The 26,528-nt window shown below is 39.8% G+C and overlaps 1 protein-coding gene across 1 annotated transcript in view; it reads left to right on the forward strand.

Annotated features, from left to right (window-relative positions):
• Plek (pleckstrin) overlaps window positions 1-24,486 on the forward strand; it is a 28,564-nt gene extending 4,078 nt beyond the window's left edge. Inside the window, exons 2-9 of the mRNA XM_026387214.2 lie at window positions 8,462-8,617; window positions 8,825-9,006; window positions 11,192-11,283; window positions 14,436-14,620; window positions 16,199-16,306; window positions 21,524-21,607; window positions 22,428-22,497; window positions 24,092-24,486. Of these exons, the coding sequence (XP_026242999.2) occupies window positions 8,462-8,617; window positions 8,825-9,006; window positions 11,192-11,283; window positions 14,436-14,620; window positions 16,199-16,306; window positions 21,524-21,607; window positions 22,428-22,497; window positions 24,092-24,228 (1,014 nt within the window). The 3' untranslated portion in view covers window positions 24,229-24,486. The remainder of the gene's footprint in view (window positions 1-8,461; window positions 8,618-8,824; window positions 9,007-11,191; window positions 11,284-14,435; window positions 14,621-16,198; window positions 16,307-21,523; window positions 21,608-22,427; window positions 22,498-24,091) is intronic.
• The last annotated feature ends 2,042 nt before the right edge of the window (window positions 24,487-26,528 follow it).

Genomic DNA, 26,528 nt, shown 5'->3' on the forward strand with positions numbered 1-26,528 from the left:
CACTGTACTTGTTTCCCTCACCTCCCAGTACTGGGGATTGAACCTGGGTTCTATCACTGAGTCATATCCCCTGTCCTTTACACTTTTTAAAATAGGGTCTTGACAAGTTGCAGAGGCTGGCCTCAATTTTTTTTAAACATTTATTTTTTTTTAGAAGTAGTTGGACACAATACCTTTATTTTATTTATTTATTTTTATGTGGTGCTGAGGATCAAACCCACGTGCTAGACGAGCACTCTATCACTGAGCCACAATCCCAGCCCCTGTCCGCAAATTTGTGATCCTCCCACCTGAGCCTCCTGAGTCTCAGGGTCTGTAGGCATATATGATGGTGCCTGGATACATATTTTTCAAACCCCTGCTCCCAGTTAGTTGCTTTGCTAAGCCCTTTATCATCTCCTTTAACCTTTACAATGAGAAGTAGGTAATTTGTTATCTTTATTTTATACATAAACACAAAAGTCCAATTGCCCCAACTGTCAGCCATGGGTTGTAGCTTTTTTTTTTTCTTCAGTTGCTGGGGATCAAACTTAGGGGTTATTACCTGCCAGGTTAAAACTCTACCATTGAGTTCCAGTTCCATCCCTTATTTTATTTAGAGACAGGGTTTTGCTTAGTTGTCCAGGCTGGCCTTGAACTTGTGACTTTCCTGCCTCAGTCTCCTGAGTAGCTGGAGTCACAGGCATACAACACCCCTCAGCTGAGCTGTGGCTTCTTTCAGTGGAGCTGGACATACACAGGAAGGCATGTTCTAATTTGTGCATTCATCACAATTAATTAGATGTTACTCTCTTCCCTGTTAAATTATAAACTGAGAGCAGAGACTGGATCTTGTTCATTTGTTACACCCAATACCAGGTTGTGTCTGAAGCAGACTCTTTTATCATTAGTTGGATGAACTTGAAAGAAATTTGCCTAAAATAGACTCACAGAGACCAAGGAATCAGGGTTCCATATTATAGCAACTTTTTAAGTATTTAAAAAAAATAATTTTAAACAGGATGTTCATTTTTAGATGACATGTAAAATGTGCTCCTAAGACTTATTGTTACTTTTTGCCTTGCTGATGAGGCCCAAAGATTAGAAATAGGAATTATAGAAATAAAAAGATAAAAGGAAATAAGGACAGCAGGCTCTTTGGGACAAATGCATAGAATCCCAGGGTAGAAAAGGATGTTAAATGTCCAATTGAACTTCTTCTCTGTAGCCTGCATTTCTTTTATTTTTCTATTAACAAGCATCTTGAATATTTCTTTTGTTAAGGAACTCACTAATTTAATTGTTTTCCTTTGAGTTGTGCATAAAACTGTATTTTGAAACCTCCATCTAGTGGGACTCCAGAATAATCCAAGTGTTTCACACCTTTAAAGACAATTCTCATCTGCTCTGCCTGTTCATAGACAGTTCCTTCAGCAATCTCCCAGGAGAGAAGGTGCCATCTTTGTATTCTGTTTTGAACTGGCTCCAATTTGATCTGAACCCAGCATAGTTCTCCAGGCACCTGATAAATATGGAATTAGAGGGAATAGGTAGTATTTAAAGAGTGCTCACTGTGTGCCAGATATTGATTTCAGCAATTTATGTGGATTGCTTCATTTAACCTCCCAACAACCCTGAGACATAGGGATTATTACTATCCTCATTTGCCAGATGTAGAAATTTGCTTAAAAGTCACACTGCTAGAAAGTGCTGGGGTTGGGATTTGAGCAGGAATTATCCAGTTCCAGGGCCCCTGGTCACTTCCTGGCTATGCCCATTTAAAGTTAGAATATTGCTTTCCTCTTTTAGATCCTATTCTATTTATACAACCCACAATGAGTGTAGTTTTTTTTTTTTTTTGACAGCCACATTAAACTGTTGAGTCATAGAGCTCTTCCCCTCCCAAATGCCCTTTCCCCAAATCTTGGCCCATACATTTTACTTTAAAATATTTTAAAAAATCTTATTAAATAAAAGGACTGTGTCTTACTTAATTTCAATTTGCATTTTTCTGTTGCTGTTGAAGTCATCCATTTTTATTTTTGTTGGACCACAGTAATTCTTCTTTTGAGAATTGCCTGTTTATATTATTTGCCCATTTGAAAACTGAGAGCATTTGTATATTTCTTATTGATTCTAGAATGTTTTTTAAAATACCTTAAGGTTCTTTACCTTTAATCATTTAGTGATATATTGTAAATACCCATGCATTTGCTTTTGCTTCCAGTTATTGCTTTATTTTTTAATGTACAGAGTTCATTTTAAAAATATGATCAGATGTCTCATGTTTTTTTTTTTTTTTTTTATACCAGAGATTGAATTCAGGGGCACTTGACCATTGAGTCACATCCCCAACCCTATTTTGTATTTTATTTAGAGACAAGGTCTCACTGAGTTGTTTAGCGCTTGGCTTTTGCTGAGGCTGGCTTTGAACTTTCGATCCTCCTGCCTTAGCCTCCTGAGCCACTGGGATTACAGGCGTGTGCCACTGTGCCTGGCAGATGTCTTATCCTTTTATGATTTCTTCTTTTGGTGTCATGTAATGTCAAACTCTGATATATCAGTCCCATTATGATGAATATATATATTTACCAGGAAATTTTAAATCTGACTTAGCATCTAAAACCCACCATTGTGGGCCTGTAATTGAATAGATTTTTGTTTGTAATGGGAGAAAACAGACATATGCTACACACATACACACACACACACACACACACAAGCGTGCATGTGTACACATGCAAACCATGCATACACAAACAAAATTGAACACCTTAATTCAAAAATAAAAAATCTGAAATGCTCTAAAACCTGAATCTTTTGAGCACTGGCTTGACACCACAAGTGGACAATTCCACACCATTTAACATGCACAAAATTATTTAATATATAGTACAAAATTACCTTTGGCTTTTTGTTTTGTTATTGTTTTGTTTGGTACAAGGGATTGAACCCAGGGGTCCTCTACCACTGAGCTACATCCCACCTCTTTTCTTTTTTTAATTTGAGACAGGGTCTCACCAAATTACCCACACTGGCCTCGAATTTGCCATTCTCCTGCCTTATCCTCCAAAGTTGCTGGAATCACAGGCATGTGCCACCATGCCTGACTACCTTTCGATTATGTATGTGAGGTAAAAATGAAACATAAATTTCATGCTTGGACTGTGTTCCATCCCCAAGTTATATCATTATGTATATGCAGATATGCTAAAATCAGAAAAAAAATCAAAATCTGCAACACATCTGGTTCCAAGCATCATTTTGGATAAGAAATATTCAACCTATATCTATCATATATCTGTCTATGTGTTTCTCCATTAAAGTGCAGTAGTTGGCTAAGTGTTATAAAAAAGAGATTGATCCAGATTTTAGAATTAGTTATCTAAGAACCAAAATGAAGATACCACCTGAGAGGAAGTGAAAGTGCATAAAACTGGGAATCAAGAGAACTTGGTTTCACATTAACTAGGCAGGTGTACAAGGCCTAGTCACCTAACAGGGGCCTCGGCTTTATCTCTATGGTAAAAGTGTCGATAGATGGTCCTAAATTCTTCTCTAGCTTGGTCAGTCTATAATCACACTTCCAGGTTTGCTTTTAGGTGAGCACCAAGAAGGTTGAGGCCAGACAGGGAAAAATATAAGAATGGCCAATAAGATCTATTGTCAGGTTACCAGAGAATTCCATCATCCTAACCTAACTCACCACTATCAGGCCTGGAAGAGAGTGCAAGCTTTATAAGTGGCCAGATTTCTCTTGATTTTCCAAGTATTAGGTTCCTTAATTTGCATAATGACCCCAAATCCCAAATGACACATCCCTCTAGGAGTTTGCTGACAGCCCCTAAAGCTATATTTGAATAAGGAAAGCAAAATTATATTAGAAATTTTAATACATAGAATGTCAAATGTTGTAAATTTATTTACTAACTTTCCCTAATTGTTTAAAAATATTCAAACCTATAGAAATTCGGAAAACCACTTCCACTAACCATATACTTTTTACCTAGATTCATCCATTGGTAAGGAAAGGATGCATTTGCTTTTTTTTCCCTTCTCGATATTTCTCTACAAATATGCCCACATATAATTTTATGTCAAGAAATTTGAGAGTAATTTGCAAACATCATGCTAACTCACTCCACTACTTCAACATATATCTAGTAAGAACAAGGATATTCTCCTATATAATCTCCTATGTAATCTTGAATGCCATTATTGCATCCAAGAAATTTAACCCTGATACAATGCCATTGTAACTAACATAACTTTTTATATTCAACCAATTCCAAATGACTCAATAATATGTACAACTGCTTTTAAAAACTTCATTATTCAGTCAAGGGCCCTATGTTGCATGAATATGCTGTTTTTCCAGTGATCAAATGAGAAAGGTAACTAAACTAGAATAGTGCTCTTTGATAGGATCAACCTGGCCAGGTATGGAGGTGCTTGTCTATAACCCCAGTGACTCAGGAGGCTGAGGCAGGAAGATCACAAGTTAAAAGCCAGCCTGGGCAACTTAATGTTCATTTGTTACACTCAATACCAGGTTGTGTCTGAAGCATACTCTTTTTATCATTAGTTGGATGATAAATCAAAATTAAAAAAATTGAAAGTGCTGGGTATGAAGCTCAGTGTTATAGCTCCTGGGTTCAATCCCCAGCACCACATAAAAAGCAACCTGAACAGAGCCATATTACTATAATCATTGTGTATGCCTTTCATGGAATTAATTCTCAGGACCTGTATACAGCTAAACAGAACATTGCTTTTTAACTTGAAGGAAAACATATATACAAAAAAGCATGTAAGGTATGCCATAATTTTTACACACACACACACACACACACACACACATAATGTACATCATACACAGAACAAGATGAGACATTGACAGTATCCCATAAAAATCATTGCTCTCCTTCCAACTCTATACTCCCATCATAGGTTACCATTAGTGTAACCTCTCACCAGTTATGCCTGTTCTTGAACTTCACATAAATGAATTCATACTCTAAGTACATTTTTTGCCTGTTCTTTTTTCATTTGATATAACGTCTATGAAATTGATCTGTGGTGTTGTAAGTACCAGTAGTTCACTTTTTTAAATCATTAAGTTGTATTCTGTAATGTGAATTCACTGTATTAATAATTTATATGTTTTCACTGTACAGTTTACTTATCCATTCTCCTGTTGATGGGTATTTGAGTTATTCTCCATTTTTGGCTATTATGAATGACGTTGCATGGATGCTATGAATATTCTAGTATCTAACCTTTTTGGCAGTATACACTCATTTCTCTCAGATCTGTGACCAGGTGTGGAATTGCTGTGCAAAGGGCACGTGTCTGTGTTTAGCTTTAGGGTAAAATTTCCAAATAGGATATAACATTTTGCATTTCTGCCAGCTATGTATAGAAATTTCAGTTATTCTTCTTTGTTGAAAAATCTTGCTCTTCTCTATCTTTATAAATATTGGGTACTTTTGTGGATGTGTCAAGGTATCTCATTGTGGTTTGAATCCATGTTTCCCTGATAAACAATGAGGGTGAACACTTTTTCATATATCTTCTTTGATTTCATGCCTGTTTATCATTTTTTTGGCCCGTGTAAAAATCATATTGTTTCTACTTTTCTTATAGATTTTAAGGAGTTCTTTATGTACTGGATATGAATCTAAGATGTAAAATAGGAAGGAATTTGATTAAAATTATTTAATGTGTTGGCATAGTATCTGACCTTGTCCATTTTTTGAAAAGGGAAATAGTGTAGTGTTGCTTTGGATTAATTATTCTGCCTGGGCAAAAAAGTGATAGTGTATTTTAGTTGGGGGTGGGGGACAACTCTTTTAGGAGCCAATCAAAGGAAATGTTTGGACAAGAAAAAGTGATTATCTTCTTTGTATAGTCTTCCTTTGGGGCAACTAGACCTTTATATAGAAGCTCTTTGTATTTGAGATAAGCAGCAGGATCTGCTGGGAGCTGGATGATAATTTTAATTTGTGGTGGTCATGACAGGGTGGTATTGTGGGTCAAGGAAGAGAGGCAAAGGAATTTACTTTATTCCTTTTCCAAAGCCCTCTCCCAAATTAAACCAGAAAAAGAAATTTTCTCAGTCTAGTCAGAATGGTTAATTTGTTGCTAAAGGAGCAGTTGGCATTACTCCAAACTGAATCTTTGTAAGTATTAATTTTCCTGTGAGCCACATTGACTCTGATAGCATCACTCATATTGTAGACCAATTCGCAAGTGATTTTCATAGAGCCTAGCCATGCCTGCACACAGGCTCTTGTCTGAGTTTCTTCTTGACATCCATATTCAGATAAAATCTGATTGAACCAAGGGATGGAAGCACTGCAGCACTTTAGGATCTCTGTGAGCATGGACACAGCTGTTGATCAAGATGCTTTTCTAGTTTGCCCAGATTCAGGCATACACTCCTATTTAGTTTAAGCTGGCACTTGAGATAGAATCTATTTACCATCCTTGAGTTGAATTAAACACAATCAGCAGGCTTGGGAGCAGAAAGTAAACCACAGAAAGTCAGCCTGGAATGCGCATGAAGGAGAGTGGAGATCCAAATTGTACTCCCTTGGTCATGGCCCATTAGAGGCTGATTATAGGGGTGTGTGTGTGTGTGTGTGTGTGTGTGTGTGTGTGTGTATAGATCTTAATTAAAAAAATAGTTCTATCCAGGCACAGTGGTGCATGCCTGTAATCCCAGTGGCTCAGGGGGCTGAGACAGGAGGATCTTGAGTTCAAAGCAAGCCTCAGAAACAGTGAGGTGCCAAGTGACTCAGGGAGACTTTGTCTCTAAATAAAAAATATAAGAAAGGGCTGGGAATGTGGCTCAGTAGTTAAGTGGCCCTGAGTTCAATCCCCAGTATCCAGCCCCCACCCAGCCAAAAAAAAAAAAAAAAACAAACAATTCTAACAAAATGAAACTTCCCTTCTCCAATGAAGGCTGCTTTCCTGAGCAAGCTGATCATACAAATATGGATCACTTCCCTCTATATTGATCAAAGCTGTGCTATTTATTAAGTCCTGCATGTGTCTGTAGGATAATTTCAGAAAACATTGTTATAATTTGTTTCTACTCTAGTGTTAATCATGTCTTCATATCTTCCTCATTTAGTCTTAAATACTCATTATCACATAATGTGATTTTAAATTACAACCATTCATGCCACAAATTATTTATTGAAGACCTGGTAATGTCATTCAGTGGTAGGTTCTTGACCTCCTGAAATTAACAGAGTTTGTTGGCAATTTTTAGCTGACAATGTTTTATATACTTTATGTTTTAAATGCACATATGAATATATATATATATATATATATATATATATGTATGTATGCATAAATATACATTGTATAATTCCTATATATATGTAAGTATAGATGTATTGTTCACATACATACATATTTTATTCATTATGTAAACCTAATTAGTACTTGCTAATATGATGTAAGATAGAATTATTATCTTCTCTTTAAAAAAAAACTGTGGCTCAGAAATTAAACACATTCCCCCTAGGATATGTACAACTAATAAACAGCACAAGGGTCAAATGCAGGTTTGAGGTCATCCTGTACTTTCAAGCACCCTAAATACACACATGCCAAATGATGACCTAGGAGGCATGCAAGTCCAGGGATGACCCCAAACCTTAATCTACCAAAAAAGAAACCAAAAGAGAGGTGACTTGTTTGCTCACAAATACATCCACAAATGGACTTCAGCTTTCCCATTCATTATTCTACAGTGCACCTGGCTCAATGTTCCAGGGTCTTCCTCATTCACCAGATGATAGTGCTACCAGTTCATTACCACTGAGAGAGGATGAAAGAGTAGCTGTTTATTGTGCTAGAAACTCAAACAGGCATACAAACATGACCATCTTTTAAGATATTTAATAATACAACCTCCTGTTTATAACCACAGTTGAACTTTAAAAGTCCTGTCCACATTATTTCCATTAATATGTGCTAGAATCCTCCGAGGCAATCGTTGTCACCCCCATTTTAGTACTGGGAACTGAAGCTCAGAAAGGCTGCTCAAGTTTGAGTAGCAAGGACACAGCAGAGCTTGAACTGGGTCGTTTGATATTCAGCAATCACGGAAGCAAGGTCTGGCCTTACAAGTGAAGGCAGAATTGAGGTGGGACCAGATTTTATTTTCAGCCATCTTCAGTGAATCAGATCAGATGGTCTGAAGATCATATTTTGAAAAGCTCTAGGAAAATTGCTTTCTATATTTTGACTCTATAATTCTGATAAACACCCCCAGGAATTAAAATTTTCTAAAAATTAAAAACCTTTTGACAAAATACCAGTGGTTGTCATTTTTCTATTTTTTCTCTTCTCATAACAGGCAGTTAAGAACTGAAAAGTACATGAAGACAAAGAAATATGAGCTGTACTCAAAACTGTACCCAAGGAACCCCGCCCATCTCAGATCTTTCTGTTGTCATTCCAGGGGAGCGTGTTTAACACCTGGAAAGCCATGTGGGTCGTATTGTTAGAAGATGGAATTGAATTCTACAAGAAGAAAAGTGACAACAGCCCCAAAGGGATGATCCCCCTGAAAGGAAGCACTCTGATGAGCTCTTGTCAGGACTTTGCCAAGAGGATGGTGAGTGGACATCGTGAGCTACAAATCTGGGTCAGGCACTGACCTTTAAGTCTGTGCATGGCCTGAAGTATAAGCAGTACCCCCTGGACCAGCCTCATTCACTATCAACCACACTTCACCATGGCATTTGGGTCAACTGTTCTCTTTATGATGGGCCTCGGTGCCTTAAACATGGTCATTTCTAATGGGATGTGTTTTGATTTTCAGTTTGTGTTTAAGATTACTACCACCAAACAGCAGGACCACTTCTTCCAGGCAAGCTTCCTGGAGGAGAGAGATGCTTGGGTTAAGGACATCAAGAGAGCCATTAAATGCATTGAAGGAGGCCAGAAGTTTGCAAGGAAATCCACAAGGAGGTCCATTCGTCTGCCAGAAACCATCGATTTAGGGTGATTTTCTGGGATTGCCTCTCTCTACCCTTCCTTTTTTCTCTCTGCTTTCTGAGGGGAAGAGCTCAACAGATCCTGCTCCAAGGCTTGCTTGGCCACCTCTGAAGTCTGTATCCACTCTGCCAAGCTCCACTGGCACTTGGTGGACCTAGATGTTTAACTGGGTCTGAGGCAAGAAGCTAATGGAATAGGAATGTATAATTTCCCTCACTGGGTAGCTTTGTGTATGTGGTGTATATCTGTGGGGATGGGGTGGGGAGAATGGATGGCTCATCATTTCATTTATGAAGTAGCCATAATAAGTTATTAATCTGGAAAGAAAACATCAGGATCTCTAGGCAGCAAGGAGGAAGCAGGAATTAAGTATATAAGCAAGTGAGATTACAAGTTTGAATTCATGCTTTTATTCTCATAGTCAGGAAGGGCCAGCCAGGATGAACACCCATCCTGCATGAAAGCCATTTGTTCCCTGCCCAAGTTTAATAGGCTGCGATACTGGCTAGCTTGGCATTGCAAGTGATAGTTATCATCTAAAGGGGGTCAGAGACCAACAGGTAAATATAGCCTCTTGGCAGAGATTGTGAATGGAGTTCTTTCCTGCATGCTTCATATCTTCTATGAGCACAGGAATCTCTTTCTTTCTTTCTTTTTTTTTTTTTTTTTTTTTTTTTTTTGAGTACCAGGGATTGAACTCAGGGGCACTTGACCACAGAGCCACATCCCCAGCCCTATTTTGTATTTTGTTTAGAAACAGGGTCTCACTGAATTGCTTAGTACCTCACTTTTCCTGAGGCTGGCTTTCAACTTGTGTGATTCTCCTGCCTCAGTGTCCTGAGCTGCTGGGATTACAGGCATGTGCCACCTCACCTGGCAGGAATATCTTTCTTTCTGGTAGTTTTGCTTTTCAATTGAGCATACTCTGAAACAGGAACCCTGTTGGGGGGAATATAAGCTAGTTGCTTAAAATGTCTAATAAGAATTCTCTTCACAAGGAGTGGGTAAGAGATGGGGCACATCTAAGAGGAGACACAGCTGCATGATTAATACAAGACTCCTGTCACAGGAGTCATGTTTAGGCATTGAGCTTAGTAAGACTCAGCAGCTTCCCTCACCATAGGAGCTTTTTGATAAAGACCCAAGAGGAGATGACACCTGGCTTTGGCTGCAGCTGCTGGTTGGGGATGTCAGGTGATCACATTCCTCAGTGACGTCAGGGAGGAAATGATGCTCAAACTACATGGAGCCACAATATACAAGAAAGTGGCCTGTGTTGGGCCTTAGATTCTCTGATAAGGCTATTTTTGGTTTATTGTTCCAAGGACAAGAAAAGTGAGAACTTCTATTTTGCCTTATCTCATCATTTTTAGAATAAAAAATAAGCTTAGTGGAAATGTTTGGTTTCTTCAAGGCAATAGTCTACAACATGGTCTCTTGAAGATCTTTAAATAATTGGGGGGACTGTGTTAATCAGCTTTTCATTATTGTAACAGATACCTGAGATAATCAACTTACAAAGAGAAAAGGTTCATTTTGGCTCATAGATTTGGATGTTTCAGTCAATGGTCAGTTGGATACATTTTGCTTTTAGGCCTTTGGTAATAGTGGTACATCAGGCAGAAGTGCATGGTATAGTGAAAACATTCACCTCCTTTTGGGTTGTGAAAGAGAGAGAGTCTGGGGTACCACAGTTCCCTTTGAGGGCAGGTCCCCAATGACTGAAAGACCTCTCACAAGGCCCCACCTCCTTAGTGTCCTCCACCTCTCAATAGGACCAAGCTTCGAACTAAGTCTTTAACTCATGAGCCTTTTGGGGGGATATTCCAGGGATCTTAAAGATCTACAATGTGAGTGAAAAATTGGCCCTCAAAACCTTTAATCTTTGGAACCTAACTCAGGGCAATTTCCACCTCAGGCACCAGGATTTAAATTTAAAAAGAGCTTAATGAATTTTGGAAACATTATGTATTTTTCTAGTGCATTTTACTAAATGCTCTGCAGGCCACAGCATTATGTAAATATGAGTATTTCTCTTATGGTCTGGTGGAGAAATAGGTTCACTGGTTACTCAAAGTGGCAAGGGAAGCTTGTGCTCATGGCCAGCCTCTCCAGGGTGGCAACTCCCAGAGAGAACCCACTATTCTGAAATGTTCCCTACTCACCATCTTTTTTTTTTATCTCTTTGCAGTGCCTTATATTTGTCCATGAAAGACACTGAAAGAGGAATAAAAGAGCTGAATCTAGAAAAGGACAAGAAGGTTTTTAACCACTGTTTCACAGGTAAAAGGATGTGCATGCCTGAAATGGGGTGAGAAGGGAGGGAATCGGGAGTTCTCCTTTTGCTGTCCCTCAGCTCTATGTGTCTGGTGGGGGCCTGGAGCATGGGGAATGAACAGTGTCACTAAATGCAGAGTGATGAACATAAGAATTGACTTTTCCCCATGTAGAATCAGAAAGAAGGGTGGAAAAAACGTTTGTGTCCAAGATAACATTTCAGAAGTTCTAGCTGCATCAATTAAAGGATCTTTCTCCCCCAATAAATGACATTAAATAATTGTTAGCCATACATACTCAATTAAATAAGATGCATACCTTGTTATGATAAACAGGGGTGGAGACATATAATGTTAGAATTAAGTGATAATATTAGGATGTCAGAGGCTGCACGGGGTAGAGTTTTAGGTGTTATGAGCTTAGGTAGTATGATGTAGTGATTGAAACATGTTCATTGGAACCAGACTATCTTAGTTCAAATTCTCCTGGGTCTTTAACTTACTAACTATAAAAGCTCAGGCCAATAACTTAGCCTCTCTGTCCCTCACTTTCCTTATAAAATGTGGGTGTCATAGCCTATGTACTTTATAGGCTTGCTGTTCTGTGTGTGGAACATTGTCTGACACACAGCGGTGCTAGTGGAGCAAGCACTCAAGTGACTATTATGACTGAGGAAGTCACATGTCTGCCTAAGTGAGTTCAGAAAAGAGAAAGAGTTCAGAGGGTTGTTGGGGGTGAATAGGAGGTGGTACCTAACTTTGACCCTGAAATATGGGTATATCATTCATGAGGAGGATGTCTGATGAGGAGGCTTGGCATAGGACAGTGAGAACAAAGTTATTGGGCAGAGATGCACAATATGTATCTAAGAAAAAGAAATTGACCTGCCCGGTAGGGCAGATGGTTCATTAAGGGGAACAAAATGAGATGTATAGTTTTGGACAAGATTTATCAGTTACCAGGCATGGGTTACTTATGATGACAAGAGGCATCAAAGGAAGTAAATTCTGAGAAAATATGAGAGATATTGAATCTGAGGTATAAGATCAACAGATAATCTTTTTTTTTTTTTCCTTTGGTACTGGGGATTGAACCCAGGGGCACTTAAACACTGAGCCACATCCCCAGCCCTTTTTAAAAATAATTTATTTAGAGACAGGGTCTCACTAAGTTGCTTAGGGCCTTGCTAAATTGCTGAGGCTGCCTTTGAACTCGTGATCCTCCTGCCTCAGCCTCCCAAACCGCTGGGATTACATGCATGTGCCACTGTGCCCAGCTCAACAGATAATCTATGACAGTGGTCCAGGTCAGGGTCAGGAAGGAGAAGGGGAAGAATGTGAGCTGTAGTATCAGGGGAGTATTTCATAGGAATGAGTCTCAGGAAGTTCAGGCAGCAGCCCGTTAGCATCAGACAAGTAAAGGATGAGATTTGAGACCAAGATACCTAGCTGTGGTTGTTGGTGAGGGAAACTGACAAGAGCAAGACAGCGACCTAACTCTACAGGACTGTGGTCAGGTCTACAGAACAAAGGGCAAAGGCAACAGGAAGAGGTTCCAATGTAGATCTGGTCACAAGATCCAGCTGACACTCATTTCTTGTGTTTATGTGCTCCTGAGTCCCAGGGTATTGGGTTACTACTTCATATGTCTTTTCTATTGAAGGTCATGGTGGGTTCTAGAAATTTCCATGGGTAGAGGCTTCAGGGGAGTCAAGTAGTCTCAGCTGGGAGATGAAGACTGAGGCAGAGACTGGGACCCAGATGTGCTGATGTGTGATGAAGGACCTTGAATATCAGGTGACAGGGACACTAGAGTGAGCTTATCTTTCAGGCTTCAGCACGCCTAGCTGAACAAGCATAAAATGTGAAGGCCCAGCATTGGGCAACCTAGGCCTAAGGACACTTAAACTCTCTGAGTCTAAATTCTCCCATCCTTCAAATAAGGTCTGTAATTACTACCCTACCTCTTTTATAGGGTTGCTGCAGGGATTAAAAACAGAGATTCAGTATTAATTTATCCTTCTAGAAAAAGTGGACTAAACTTCTCATATATGAAATTCACAGAAGGCTCCCTTACCGAAAGCTCTCACTGCTGTTGCAAGGGCGGCACGCCCCACTGCCCTTGCTTGGATGACCCAGGCCTGGCAGGGTTACATGGGCTCTGTCATTGTCATCTAAAAAAAATGCACTGTTATGGATGCAGCTCTTTACTTTCACCTGTTAGTAATCTAACCCTTGGGTCAATTTCATTTTATTCCCCTTGTTATCCTTTCTTGAGGCAAAAGTTTGATTAAATGACTTCTTGAGGGACCTGCAAGATCCTGCAGAGGTGTGATGATAAACAAATAAGGTCATCAAATTTTAATTTAGGACACACATCCCATCATGATGATATTTGCTGCTTAAAAACTTGCAATGGCTCCTTAGTGCCAAATGACTTAACATGCCATCAAAGTTCTTCCCAGTTATCTTGCATCTTCCTTCTCCTCCTCTCCTTTTGCCTGGTCTCACCACTCCTCCTCCTGCCCCCGCCCCCACTGCTGGGGCAGCTGCAGCTTGTGTGAATCTTCGCACCCCTTGCTCCTCGGCCTGTGCTGAACCCTCTCAGCCCTGTCTTACATGTTTGCAAACACCTACTGCTTTTTTTAGGTCTCAGCCCAGTGTCAATTTCTCTATGAATATTTTCCCCGGACAGTGCATGGCAGTCCCCTCCTCCTTCCCCTGCCCCTTCCACACCTTCAGATGTGACTCAGTAGATCTGCAGTATTGACTTGCTGGGTTCTAATACTTCTCATGCATCTCTGTCTTTTAGATTCCCTAAGTGAATCTGCCCAATACCCATCAGAGTACCTATTAGGTGCTCGATCTACTAGATGCTCAATAAATGTTAATTAATGAAAGAAATGAGTGGGCTAGGAAAAATGATTTCTTTGATGCAGATGTTGCTTCTTACACAGCATGTAGACATTTAAAAAAACTTCTTACATGATTCTTTTTGTTTTCACGTCTCTATCCCACTAATTTTATTTTTTCCTTCTTGGAATAGCAGGGAGGATGAGACAAGTTGGACATGCAGGTGTTCTGGAGCCCGTGCAAGAGTGATGGCCAGTGGCTTGCTCTTTGAGGAGGATTAACATTCCCTCTATTGGTCCTCTCTAGGTAGCTGTGTCATCGACTGGTTGGTATCCAACAAATCTATTCGGAATCGCCAGGAAGGCCTCATGATTGCCTCATCACTGCTCAATGAAGGCTATCTGCAGCCTGCTGGAGACCTGTCCAAGAACGCAGCGGATGGGATTGCTGAGAACCCTTTCCTGGACAACCCGGATGCCTTCTACTACTTTGTAAGTGAGAAAAGCTACCGATCTATTCTTCCCATTGGGGGACAGCCCAGGGCAAAGTCTCTGTTGATTTCAGTTCTTAGCCACATATGCCAAAGAAAGTGCCCAGACCCACAGAGAACTGTTAGCTGAGGTGGGGGAAGGGTGAGATCAACCGGGGAGAAAAAGGAACTACTCCAAGCCCCCAAGCCATGCAGCCTTGAGGCCCACGAAGCTTCTATTATGCCAGCAAGACCCAGACTTGACAGCTGTTCACTCCACAGCGCTGTCCCATCCAAGCGAAACAGTTTAAAGGAAATGGTGGACTACTTGAATAGTTTTTTTTAAAAAACTGACTTTTTTAACTCTACTCTTTTCATTCTTATACTAAGCAATAATTTACTTATACAAATTTATTAGGCTCTCCTACATAGCAAGCCCTTTCCTAGACAAAGGAGATAGAGCAGAAAAGAAAATGCAGGCACAGATGTACAAAAAAATCACAGAGCTGGTTGTAATTTTATTTTCAAATATACATTAAAATAGGTGGCTCTTCATACACAGTGTGTCTATGCATGTCACATCCTACACGTTGTGTACTACCCACGTCTAGTCTGCTTATTGCAGATTGGGAAATGCTGTATTACACAATGGGGACCCAATCTTGGGCTGTGTGATAATTCTGGCAACTGTGGATTTCTGGGGGAATTTTTGCAGTTTTGTTTCTATTTTGGATCAGAATATAGAAGTTAGGAAACTACTTAAGAGAAACATCCTTATTTCAAAAATGAAGTGAACATCCCAAATAGAGTTTCATTTCACTTTAGAGGAAGTTTCTCTGTCACTATTTTTTTTCTTCAAACTTTTTATTATTTATAGCTATTTAAATAAATAGGATCCTAAAAATACCCATCACAGTGACTGCTCCTCTGTATGATTTATCACTGAGCAATTTGTTACCGATTCCCTCTTGTTGTGAGGGGTTGGTGCTGGACCCTTGCTCTTTAGTGTTCTTAAAGTTGGAGAAGGGGTTGAGTGGTAAAGGTCCTGAGGAAGATAGTGTTGTAAAGTGTTTTAATGTCAATCACCCTGGCTTCAAGAATGTGGCTCTGAGGTTCCAGGAAAAGGAGGCCTCAAAGGAAGAAATACACAAGGTGAGGAAGATGGAGATAGACTTAGAATATAGTTTTGGGGGGGGGGCTGGGGTTGTAGCTCAGTGGTAGATTGCTTGCCTCCCTCCCTCCCTGGGTTCAAACCTCAGCGCCACATTAAAAAAAAATAAAAATATTGTGTTCATCTACAACTAAAAAAATTTTTTTAAAAGAATATAGCTTATGGAATCTTAGAAAATGAAAGGATGTTGTCAAGATAACATTTAAGTGGAGCTGAGAAAGGAATGGCATGTAGAAGCAAGAAAAATGGAGGAGAGGAGACTAGCTAACCAAGAACAGCCTTTAAAGTTCAGATGGGGATATGCCCAGTAGCTGGAAGGAAGAGGAGGAACCTGTCTCACTAGCTGGAAGGGAGAGGGAGGTGGGCATGGTGCACAGAGCAATATGCCTAAAACTGGTGAAGTCACTTTGCTGATTGTTTTCCCAATAGCCAGACAGTGGGTTCTTCTGTGAAGAGAATTCCAGTGATGATGATGATGTGATTCTGAAAGAAGAATTCAGAGGGATGATTATCAAGCAGGGATGTTTACTGAAGCAGGTGAGTGGCCACCCCTATTTCCTCCTAGCCTTTCCCCTTAGCAATTTCCCCCAAAGTTTTCCCTAAATGACTCAATGGCATTTAGTTTATTTGACCAATACTGAACCAGAAAATGAAATCCAGAGAATAAAAGTGAGAGGATTAGCTAAGTCGATGATCAAAGATTATCTTCCCAAACATTAGATTGGGAAGACTGAGGCAGACAGGGCACAAGACGCCCCTACAATAGAAAAAGATCTCCTTTATCAACATCACAGGGAGAAAAAGTTTTAAGAAAATATTTCCCCTTTCATTCTGGAGGAAATAAATTGGCTAAGAGATGTCATCCAAAAGACAAAGATGTTTTATGCTGAAGTACTGCCATTTTGCCTCTCTTCCTCCTTTCAAAGTCACCAGGAGATAGGTAAAGGCCACACCCAGGTAAGAACATTAGGCACTTTGTGGGCAAGGAGTACCATTCTAGATTGTGTGTAAGCATGGTGAAACCAAAAACTAGAACAAGCCCAAGGCCAGCTCCCCATAGAAACTGCAGGCAAAGGTCAAATCTAGTCTGAGGGCATGGACATAGCCCTGGGGGAAGTTATATGCAGTTACCAGGTGTCTACAAATATAGGACATCATCAATCTGGGAGGAAAGGACTGGGGTGAGCTGAATATCTCTAGTCAGTTTTTAGGGGCCAAGGCACATGATGCTTCGAGGTAGGAGAATAGAAGGGCTGGGGGTGAACAAAGAAGCCAGAGCCAGCACTTAGCAGAGGGATAAGTAGCAGGAAGACGTGGGAATATTCAGGGTGAAATGAACTGATACTAGCATAGGGTGGCAAAGAAGCCCAGGCCACTTCAGAGGACCAAAGTCTTGTCTTTCTGGCTGTACTGTGAGCTGTATTAATAGCACCATCCAGTTTCTTTATCCATTCATCTATTGAAGGGCATCTAGGTTGGTTCCACAGTTTGGCCTTTGTGAACTGTGCTGCTATAAACATTGAGGTGGCTGTGTCACTCTAGTATGCTGTTTTTAAATCCTTTGGGTATCGACTAAGGAGTGGGATAGTCAAATGGTGGTTCCATTCCAAGTTTTCTAAGGAATCTCCATACTGTTTTCCAGATAGGCTGCACCAATTTGCAGTCCCACCAGCAATATGTGAGTGTAGTACATATACACAATGGAATATTACTCAGCATTAAGAGAGGATAAAATTATGGCATTTGTAGGTAAATGGGTGGAGTTAGAGAATATCATGCTAAGCAAAGTAAACCAATCTCCCAAAGACAAAGGCCGAATGTTTTCTAGGATAAGTGGATGCTAATCCATAATGGGGGGACATAGAATGAGTGAAGGAACTTTGGATGGGCCAAACTGGGGAGGGGCCTGGAGGTAGGAAAAATGGTGGAATGAAACAGACATCATTACCTTAGGTACTCGTATGATTGCACGAATGGTATGACCATACTTTATGTATGACCAGAGAACTGAAAAATTGTGCTTCATTTGTGTATAATGAATTGAAGAGCTATCTTGTATAACTAATGAGAATGAATGAATGAATAAATAAATAAATAAATAAATAAATGCAAGCACCACTCAGTATATAATGGAGAAAGCCTGGTTGATGTAAAGAAATTTCTGTGTACTACCTATAGGTTCCATGAGACTAAGAGATTTTACTTCATATTATAGTCCTTCATGTCAGTGGTTAATGGAATGAACAAGGAGAAAAGAACCAAAACAGAGCATATATTTTTATTTTAAAATATAAGTCTCATTGGCTTTGTTGAGATTAGGTAATAAGGAGGATTTTGAATTATCCTGGGGAAGTGAAACATTAGTATTGAAAACTTGTCTTAGCTCCAAGTTTTAAAAGAACCAGGTCCTAAGAAATATACAGCAAGGATTTAGAAAGAATTCATGTCCTATTCCAATATCTTTTATGACAAGGTAAACAACTTGACTAGATTAAAGGAAAGGCAGTGGGGACAGGGCCAATTTTACATAGGAAAGACTCAGAGTTTGCCCCTCATTGGATTCCTCATTGATTCTAGAAAACATTCTTAGGTTCTAGGTTCTTTGATTTCAGATGCTGGAAGATGACTGTTAAGACAGGAGTAACTTGGAGGGAATTTCCTTTTCGAACCAAGGGCTTCATGTATGCTAGGCAAGCTTTCTACCACTGAGCTACATGGCCAGCCCCAGGCCCTAATCTTGAGAGGAGTTCTTAGAAAGCTAAGCAAGAAGGTATATAAAACACCTGGGCTGGACTGGAGCCATATCTAGGTGGAGCACCCAGTAGGAGATGGATGAATAGTCAAAAATTGGTTAAGGAATAGGTACCTGAATGTGTTTTGAAGATGATAGGGACTATGAGGAAATGGTGTGGGGTGGCAACTGTAGTAAACTTATATGTGTGTTTTCTTTACCTTTCCTTACCTAACCTTTGTTAGGTACAATTTAGTTGTAGCTAGCCCAGTTGATAAACAAATTTGACAGCTGAAGAGCTATAAAAACTGTACCCCGGCTGATCAAACCAGTCTTTGGAATTTTGTGGCTTCTAAGTGATTCTGATGTGTAGCCAGTGCTGAGAACCAATGAGCTAGCCTTTTTAGTCTTAAAAGATAATTTATTCTATTTTTAAAATACAACTATTTAAAATGTCATTCTATAAACTTCCTTTCTTCTTAGAGAAAACAGGAATCTGTATGCATTCAGGGATTTGGTTCTTTTACACTATTCTTTCTTCCAAATTGTTTTTGGTGGGGCAGGGTAGGGAGAAAACCAAAGACCTCTTCTATTTGAATTGGCATTTTTCTTTAATGTTTCCAACCTCTTACTTAGCCTCAGTGGTTAGTAACTGTGGTTCATGTCAGAATCACTTGAGGGAATTAAAAAAAAAATTTTAGTTCCTCAAAAAGTAAAGTACTTTTATATCCCTTGCTGGGAGCTAGCCAAGGCTAACCTGCCCACCAAGATTGTCATGAAAAAGGAACTGTGCTCCACACTTCAGAGGTGGGAAATAGCTTTGTCCAACTGGAAGACTGTGTCCCACTTTCACCTCAGAGGAAATAATTCTACTTTGCCAATGGAGAAAGTTTGAGGGTAAATGGTTGTGGATTAGATTCAGTATAATCCCTTCTTTGTATAATTTCTTCTGTTAAAACAATGAATGAAATATGTAGTTGTTTAATTCCCAACCAGATGTTATACAGGCATCTTGTTTCTACTGTGAAGTTCAGTGTCCCTCTTGGTCCATGATTGGCAGTAAACACTTGTGAAGTGAATTCAATTGAATATAATTAGATGACTTTGACAAGTTTAGCAATAATCTTGGAAAGCTCAGGCCTGCGTACATTACTTAAAAATCCCCCAGGAAACACTCCTAAAATGAAAGATGACCAGACACCCCCAATTACAGCAAACTCTGCAGTATACCATCCTGATGTCAGTGAGGACTTCAAGGGAATGAGGTGACTAGTCAGGGAAGGCTGGTTTCACCTTCCTCTTTCCTGTTACCTTCCTCTTCCACCAGCTCATGATCTGGTGATCACTCAGTAATTTTGTAAGACAGCATGACATGAGGGTGTGCAGATGAAGAGGAAATGGTGCGGGGTGGCAACTGTAGTGTTTGTATCTCATGGATGACGTTAGTTAAGGGAAAGAGTAGGAATCCATACCATAGAAGCTGCTGCATTGCAAATGCCAATGATGATATAGCAGACAGAACTATTTCCTGCCCTTCCATGTGACTCTGTAGGGTTCCTGGCTCTATCCCTTCAGGCAAGTAAAAGATTCTTTGGAAATGAGGTGTTTTTTTTTTTTTTTCATTTTTACCAAATTCTTGGCCATAAAACTTAGACCCCTTCTTGAAAGTGCTCTTTAAATTCCTCTGACCTGATTTTATGAAGGAGGCTCTGCTAAAACCACACATTATTCATTGTTTTGTACATCAGCAAAATGAAAAATGTTGGAAAATCCATCTTTATATATGCCTGTTGATATGTGGCACTTTAGATTATTCTTCATTTTGGGTACAGAGTATGTTATCTTCTAATTTAATACCATTTTAAGCTTGTGGAGGTATTTAAATCCTTTGAATTTTCTGTGGAAAAAAAATCAAGAATCAGGTTGACTGTGGTCATTAAACCTGCTCTTTAATGGCCATTACAAAGAGAGATGGAGCAGTTTCCATGATCCAGACAATATGGTGAGCACTGGGGAACAAAGAGAAAGTTCCTGTTCTTAAAATTCACAGACTAGATGATGCCAAGGGTTTAATTCTACTGAGGAAGACCAAGTTTTAATCTATTTTTATTATGTCTATTATAGCCAAATTCATTTTCATGGCTATTGCTGCTACCTAAAGTTAGTTCCTAATAATTTTATGTCTGGATTATTGCAATCATTCCCTAATGACCTCATTTTTACATTATTATCTTCTCCCTGGCTTTCCTTTATTCCATCTAGCTGGTCCATTCTGTACTTTGTCACCATATTAATTTTCCCCAAATTGTAATCTTTTCCCTACTCAAAAGTCTTAGTAATTATCTCCCATCTTCCTTTTCAAAAGTCATTTTATTTTGACCAAGGTCTGTGACTTTTCCAGCTTTGCTTCTGCTACTCCTCATGCACAGTGCATCTTAGCCAGACTGGTCTCATTCATCAGCTTCTGCTCATGCCCTGTGCATTTCCACCCATTTTTTTTTGTGTTGTCAATAATATTTATATCCATCTAAATCCTGTGTGTCCCACACAGACAAGTCCAGGCCTTTATGAGGCTTTGATTGACATCCAAAGCCCATAATTACATATTCCTCACTTAATTCCTTTCAAATCCATTATCTATACAAATTATTTTATTTGGGCTTTGGTATTTTATATTTCCACATAGTTCATAAACTCTTTGAAGATCAGGCCCACATCTTAAACTGATAATATCCCTAACATGGCATATAGTACACAGCATCGCTTTACATGATAATGAAACTGCAAACCAAGCTTGGAAATAATCTAGTTCATCCATTTAATATAATAACAACAAGTTATTAATTGCCCTCAGTGCTATCCCCTGAGAATGTCCTGGGTCAGAGCCTTGTTCTCCTAAAGTTAATGTTTCATCTTCTTTTTTCTGTTATCCAATTCAGAAAAGACTTATGATCTAGGCACTGAACATATCGAGTGATGCTAGGAACTCATCATTTCTTTTCTTTTCTTGTTCCTGGATTTAGGGGCATAGGAGGAAAAACTGGAAAGTGAGAAAATTTGTTCTTCGAGAAGACCCTGCCTACCTGCACTACTATGACCCTGCTGGGGTGAGATTCTGTGGTCAATAAACCCATTCAAATGGAAACCTCCACTCCATTTATGGGCTGGGCTTCTTATTCTCTGTGTTGTTCATATTTCCATTTTCTTTTCACCCTCCCACTTTTTTTTCACCCATCTTCCTTTACTTTTTCCTACCTACTCACACTGCAATGATCTGAATCCCTATGCCTTTAAGGCCAGTATAAACTGAGGGATGGAATATAATATCACTGTATTTTAATTTATTTGGTTAGCTCAATGTAATTTTTTTGTTTGCCCTAATCTAATATTTTCAGGGAAACTCAATCAGTCCAACACTCTGTAAAACAGTGATAATTCCTCTTCCAGGCCAACCTGGATGAATGCATTATTTAATTCCTGCAATTCAGGCTGTTGATTGTTGAAGAGAGCTTTTTCCTCAATAAAATGAGCCAACTCTGGAGAGTAAAAACTCATGTTAGGGTTGAGTCCTTGGTCTTTGTTTATGGTGCAGGGCTCTTTGATCTGCTCCTGGAGGGTGATACTACTGTGTCAGGTGCAGTAAACATGCATCTTTTCTTTAGAGGGGCATGGGGACCTCAGCATCTCCACTTCTGCCACTTTCCTCCAGAGTTGAAGTCTAGCTTGACTTGCATATTCTCATGAAACCTCTCTGGCTCCACTGAAAGTGGAGAATGGAGGATCTGGAATGAATTTCCTTTAAGGTCCTTCTGCTATTATTTATTTTAATCTCTTAATACTTACCAGAGTGAGTCTATGAGACTCTTGCACCATTAGGATACCGTGTATCCATACAGTGTATGGATGAACAATTTTTCTCTCCTCTAGGGGGAAGATCCCTTGGGAGCAGTTCACTTGAGAGGCTGTGTGGTGACTTCAGTGGAGAGTAACACAGATGGTAAGAATAGATTTCTATGAGAGATGTGTCTGCTTAGACTCTGTTTGTACTCCTGCATATCTGGTGCCAACATAATCAATCAATTAGGCATAAGCATGCATGAGCTTGCTATCTGAAAACCTTGGAGATACCAAGAGCTATTCTCTTCCCTGAGCTGCCTCTGCTTTCCAGGCCTGGAGGAACTGGAGTGGCTTTGTGGATGTCTTAAGTCCTTGAGCAATGCTGAGAAAATCCATCATCCAAATTGGCTTAGATAGAGAGCTTATTAGCACCTGATACGATGACATTCCTTAAAGGAATTTTTTTTTACCTATCCAGACCAGGAAATTCCCCACAACAAAAGGAGCATTTGTGCAACAAGGATTGTGGTGAGTGGATGGAGCACCAGGTTACTATTAGGTCTGTGCTACTCATTCAGCCACATGACCCTCAGTGAACCACCCCACTATGGTGAATCTCAGTTCTTCCTCTCAAAACGAGGGGCTACACTGGATGACCTTGGTCTCTTCCAGTCTACAAGCTTATGCTGAACATATGGATAGTTATGTGACTGTGCATTGACTTCGGAGGTGCAGAGGACAAATGGAATCACTGGGCGATGTGGTTTGGACAGCCCAACCCTGGTTTTATTTTGCCACTTTGGGTGTATGGTATTATAAAGGTGATAGAAAACCATATCCACAAAAGCCCAGATTTTCACTACCCTAGGTCTGCCCTCCTCCCTCTGCCATCTAGAGCGATGCTTTAGTTTTGGAGAGGATCATGTAGCTTTTTAATTTGAGATGGATGTTTTAAGTGGCTCTAACATAACCCTTGACAAAAATCAGTTCAAACTGCATGTAAAGCACTGATGGTAGGATTGGTTTTGTTTTCATATGCATGTATAAACATATATGTATATACAAATATGTATGCATATATATATATATGTGTGTGTGTGTGTGTGTGTGTGTATATATATATATATATATATATATATATATATATATATATATAACCATCAGCTCTTGGTTTATATTATAAGCAGAAAAAAGTCAGTCATTAGATACCATTAGAAATTATTGCCAGGTGCAGTGGCACATTCCTGTAATCCCAGCAGTTTGAGGGGCTGAGACAGAAGGATCACAAGTTCAAAGCCGACCTCAGCAATGCTGAGGTGCTAAGTACTCAGTGAGACCCCGTCTCTAAATAAAATACAAAATACGTCTGAGGATATAGCTCAGTGGTTGAGTGCCCCTGAGTTCAATCCCTGGTCCCCGCCCTCCTTAAAAAAGAAATTATTTGTGAAATATTATTGGAATGCAAAGGTGAAAATTTTACTTACAAACTATGAAATAAAATGTTTCTCCTTGAGTATTTTACTTGTTTCTTACAAATATACACATACATATAGGATCATATTATGTACCCATCCATATGAACACAACATTTATACTTATGTATAAATATACATAATCATACAATGTTTATATTTTGAAAACCACATACTTTCCTCGGAATTTTTTTAAAAAGTGTTTCATGACCTGTGAGCAGGAGGGCAGGCCAGGTGACTTTCTGGTGCTCATGTGTGCTGCCATTTGCTCTCTCCTCACAGGCAGGAAGAGTGATGAAGAGAACCTTTTCGAGATCATCACGGCTGATGAAGTTCATTATTTCTTGCAAGCGGCCACCCCCAAGGAACGCACAGAGTGGATCAAAGCCATCCAGGTGGCCTCTCGGACTGGGAAATGAAGACATGTCTGCAAGTCCTCATGCCCTCCAGAGAGAAGCCCTTGTATAAGCTTGGTCCAGGACCTGTCCACTTCTGTGACATTTCTACTGGAAAGGGTCAGGGGTGGGAAGTTTTTGCCAGAATGTAGCTAGCCATGTGCTACATGATGTTCACCTGCACTGCCTCTCTCCCTGCAGCCTCTGTCCCACTCCATGTCCCCGAGTCATATGACAAGCTGTGTGTCCTGGGTAGACTGTTTAACCTTTCCAGGCTTCAGGGCCTCTTTGGAAAAATGATGGAGGTAAACTAAGGTGTCTGAAGTCCTCCCTAGCTTACAAAACAAAACAAAATAACAAAAACAAACAACACGCAATAACAACAAAAGCAATGCCCTGTGATTTTAATCCCCATGAGAGTGAGAGTACTGCTAGTTATCCTGCTGGTGTCCTTCCTGGGCTGAGTCTTGGCCTCCAGTGGTCTTGAGATGAGCCAGAACCCGACAGCCCTTCCCTTCGAAACTGTTGCCAATTTGTACTGAGAGGACTAGGCACGGACCTCTTCATTTTCTTTAGCTGTCTTCCACTTATTTTTGCCTGTGAGAGCATGTCACAGAATGAAGGAGAGCACGCTTCTTTCTTCCTTCCCTTCCCCAACACTTCCTGAGAGCAGTGGTGGATTTTAGGATTAAGTCTTAGATTGCTTTTTACCATTTGGGAGGTTTTATCTTCAGAGAGAAAGACCTGAGGTAGTCAGGAGTAGCTGAGGGTCCTTTCCAGGCCCTGAGGCCACACACAGCTCTATTCTACTCCCACTTCAGTCTGATCTGAAGGAGGTCTCCTAGTGTTCCTTTCTGGAGCATTTCTCTACTACTTATTGTAATTAGAGGGGCCCCAATTATATGAATCTCTTTTGAGAGTTAGTGGGGGGAAAAGGGCATGTGGGTTCCCTGTATAAGTGAGGCCTGAGCAGCAGCCGGGCTAATATGCTCCCATCTGTAGAGAGTGGAGGAGCTGGACCCCAGGCTAGCTGATTAGATGGTGGCATATAATTGTCATCTCTGAAAGGACTCGGACCCTCAGAGCTTGTGGTGGTGCCTGTCACCATTGTGTAGTGCCTTCAGTTCTCCAGTTCATGATTGCTGTGCTTGAGCCTTAAACACAAGCAGTAAGTAGCTGCTCTGATGGGCTCTGAGGGTTTCATGGCGCTGTCATTAGCCAGAGTGATCTGACCTAGGTCGAAATGGAAACCAGTTTAGTTTTTCATTCTGATCTCTACATAGTTCATCTTCTCCCAAATTGAGAAAGATAGCTCCTATACAACCAGGTATGTATGTGAAGGTGTAGTTTGTAGTTTTCTAACTCTAGGCTATTTTTAATTTTATGGCCCCAGGAAGAAAAGGCAAGTAGAAAATTCTTCATGATTTGATAAATTCCTCTTTTGCCCTCCTCAATTCCCCTGCCTTATCCATGTGATTGTGCACCTCTCCCAGATTGTTTTATCAGTGGCCTAGCGGTGAAGGGCTACCTTTTTCTCTAATTCTTAGCACCGTGTCTTCATAGAATATGCACAATAGTCTTTTCTACTTTCAGTGTTAAACATATTTATTATTATGGAGTCAGCATTATGTTTTGAAATAAATCTGACTTTTGGGTGTGATGACTCTGTTTTGCTTCTTATTAACCATTCTCCTTTTCTATAACTCATTTTCATTTACTGAGTAATAATAACCATCTTTTAGCTCTAAGATCATTTCCATGGTCTTATGGTTTTTAAACAAATTATCAGTCTCTTGTTTTGGCAAGAATAGACCAAAGGTGAAGATAGGACTTAGAGAACAGAAAATACATGGACAGACTCTATCACTGATTTTTAACATATACAACCTTGATTATAATGTTCAGGCAAGCAAATGGATCCTTCAAGTATTTGCAAAAAAATTTTCCTTAATGGAAAAAAAGTTTCCAACTGAAGGGCTGCTATGTATGGTTGAACTGGATGGTTTGGTCTAGGTGACTAATGCTCCCTAGGACTTGCATTACACAATTGTATATTTGTACACTGTGACCTGTGGGCATTCACAGCATCACTAAGTCTTCCTAACATAGGTATTGGTTCTTCCTGGTGGGAAGAAAGTGTCCCTTGACAAAGTGGACATATATAGAGAATAGATATAGATGATATGTCAGAACTTCTTTGATTTACAAAGCTCAGATCCTATTACATGCTACAGTGGGCTAATCCACAAGGGTCTAAGCCCTGGTGTGATAGATAGTACCTTCAGTGACGTGGAAAAAGGAATGTACAAACTGTCAATTTCATT

The sequence above is a fragment of the Urocitellus parryii genome, chromosome 12, assembly GCF_045843805.1.
Source record: "Urocitellus parryii isolate mUroPar1 chromosome 12, mUroPar1.hap1, whole genome shotgun sequence".
NCBI classification, from domain to species: domain Eukaryota; kingdom Metazoa; phylum Chordata; class Mammalia; order Rodentia; family Sciuridae; genus Urocitellus; species Urocitellus parryii.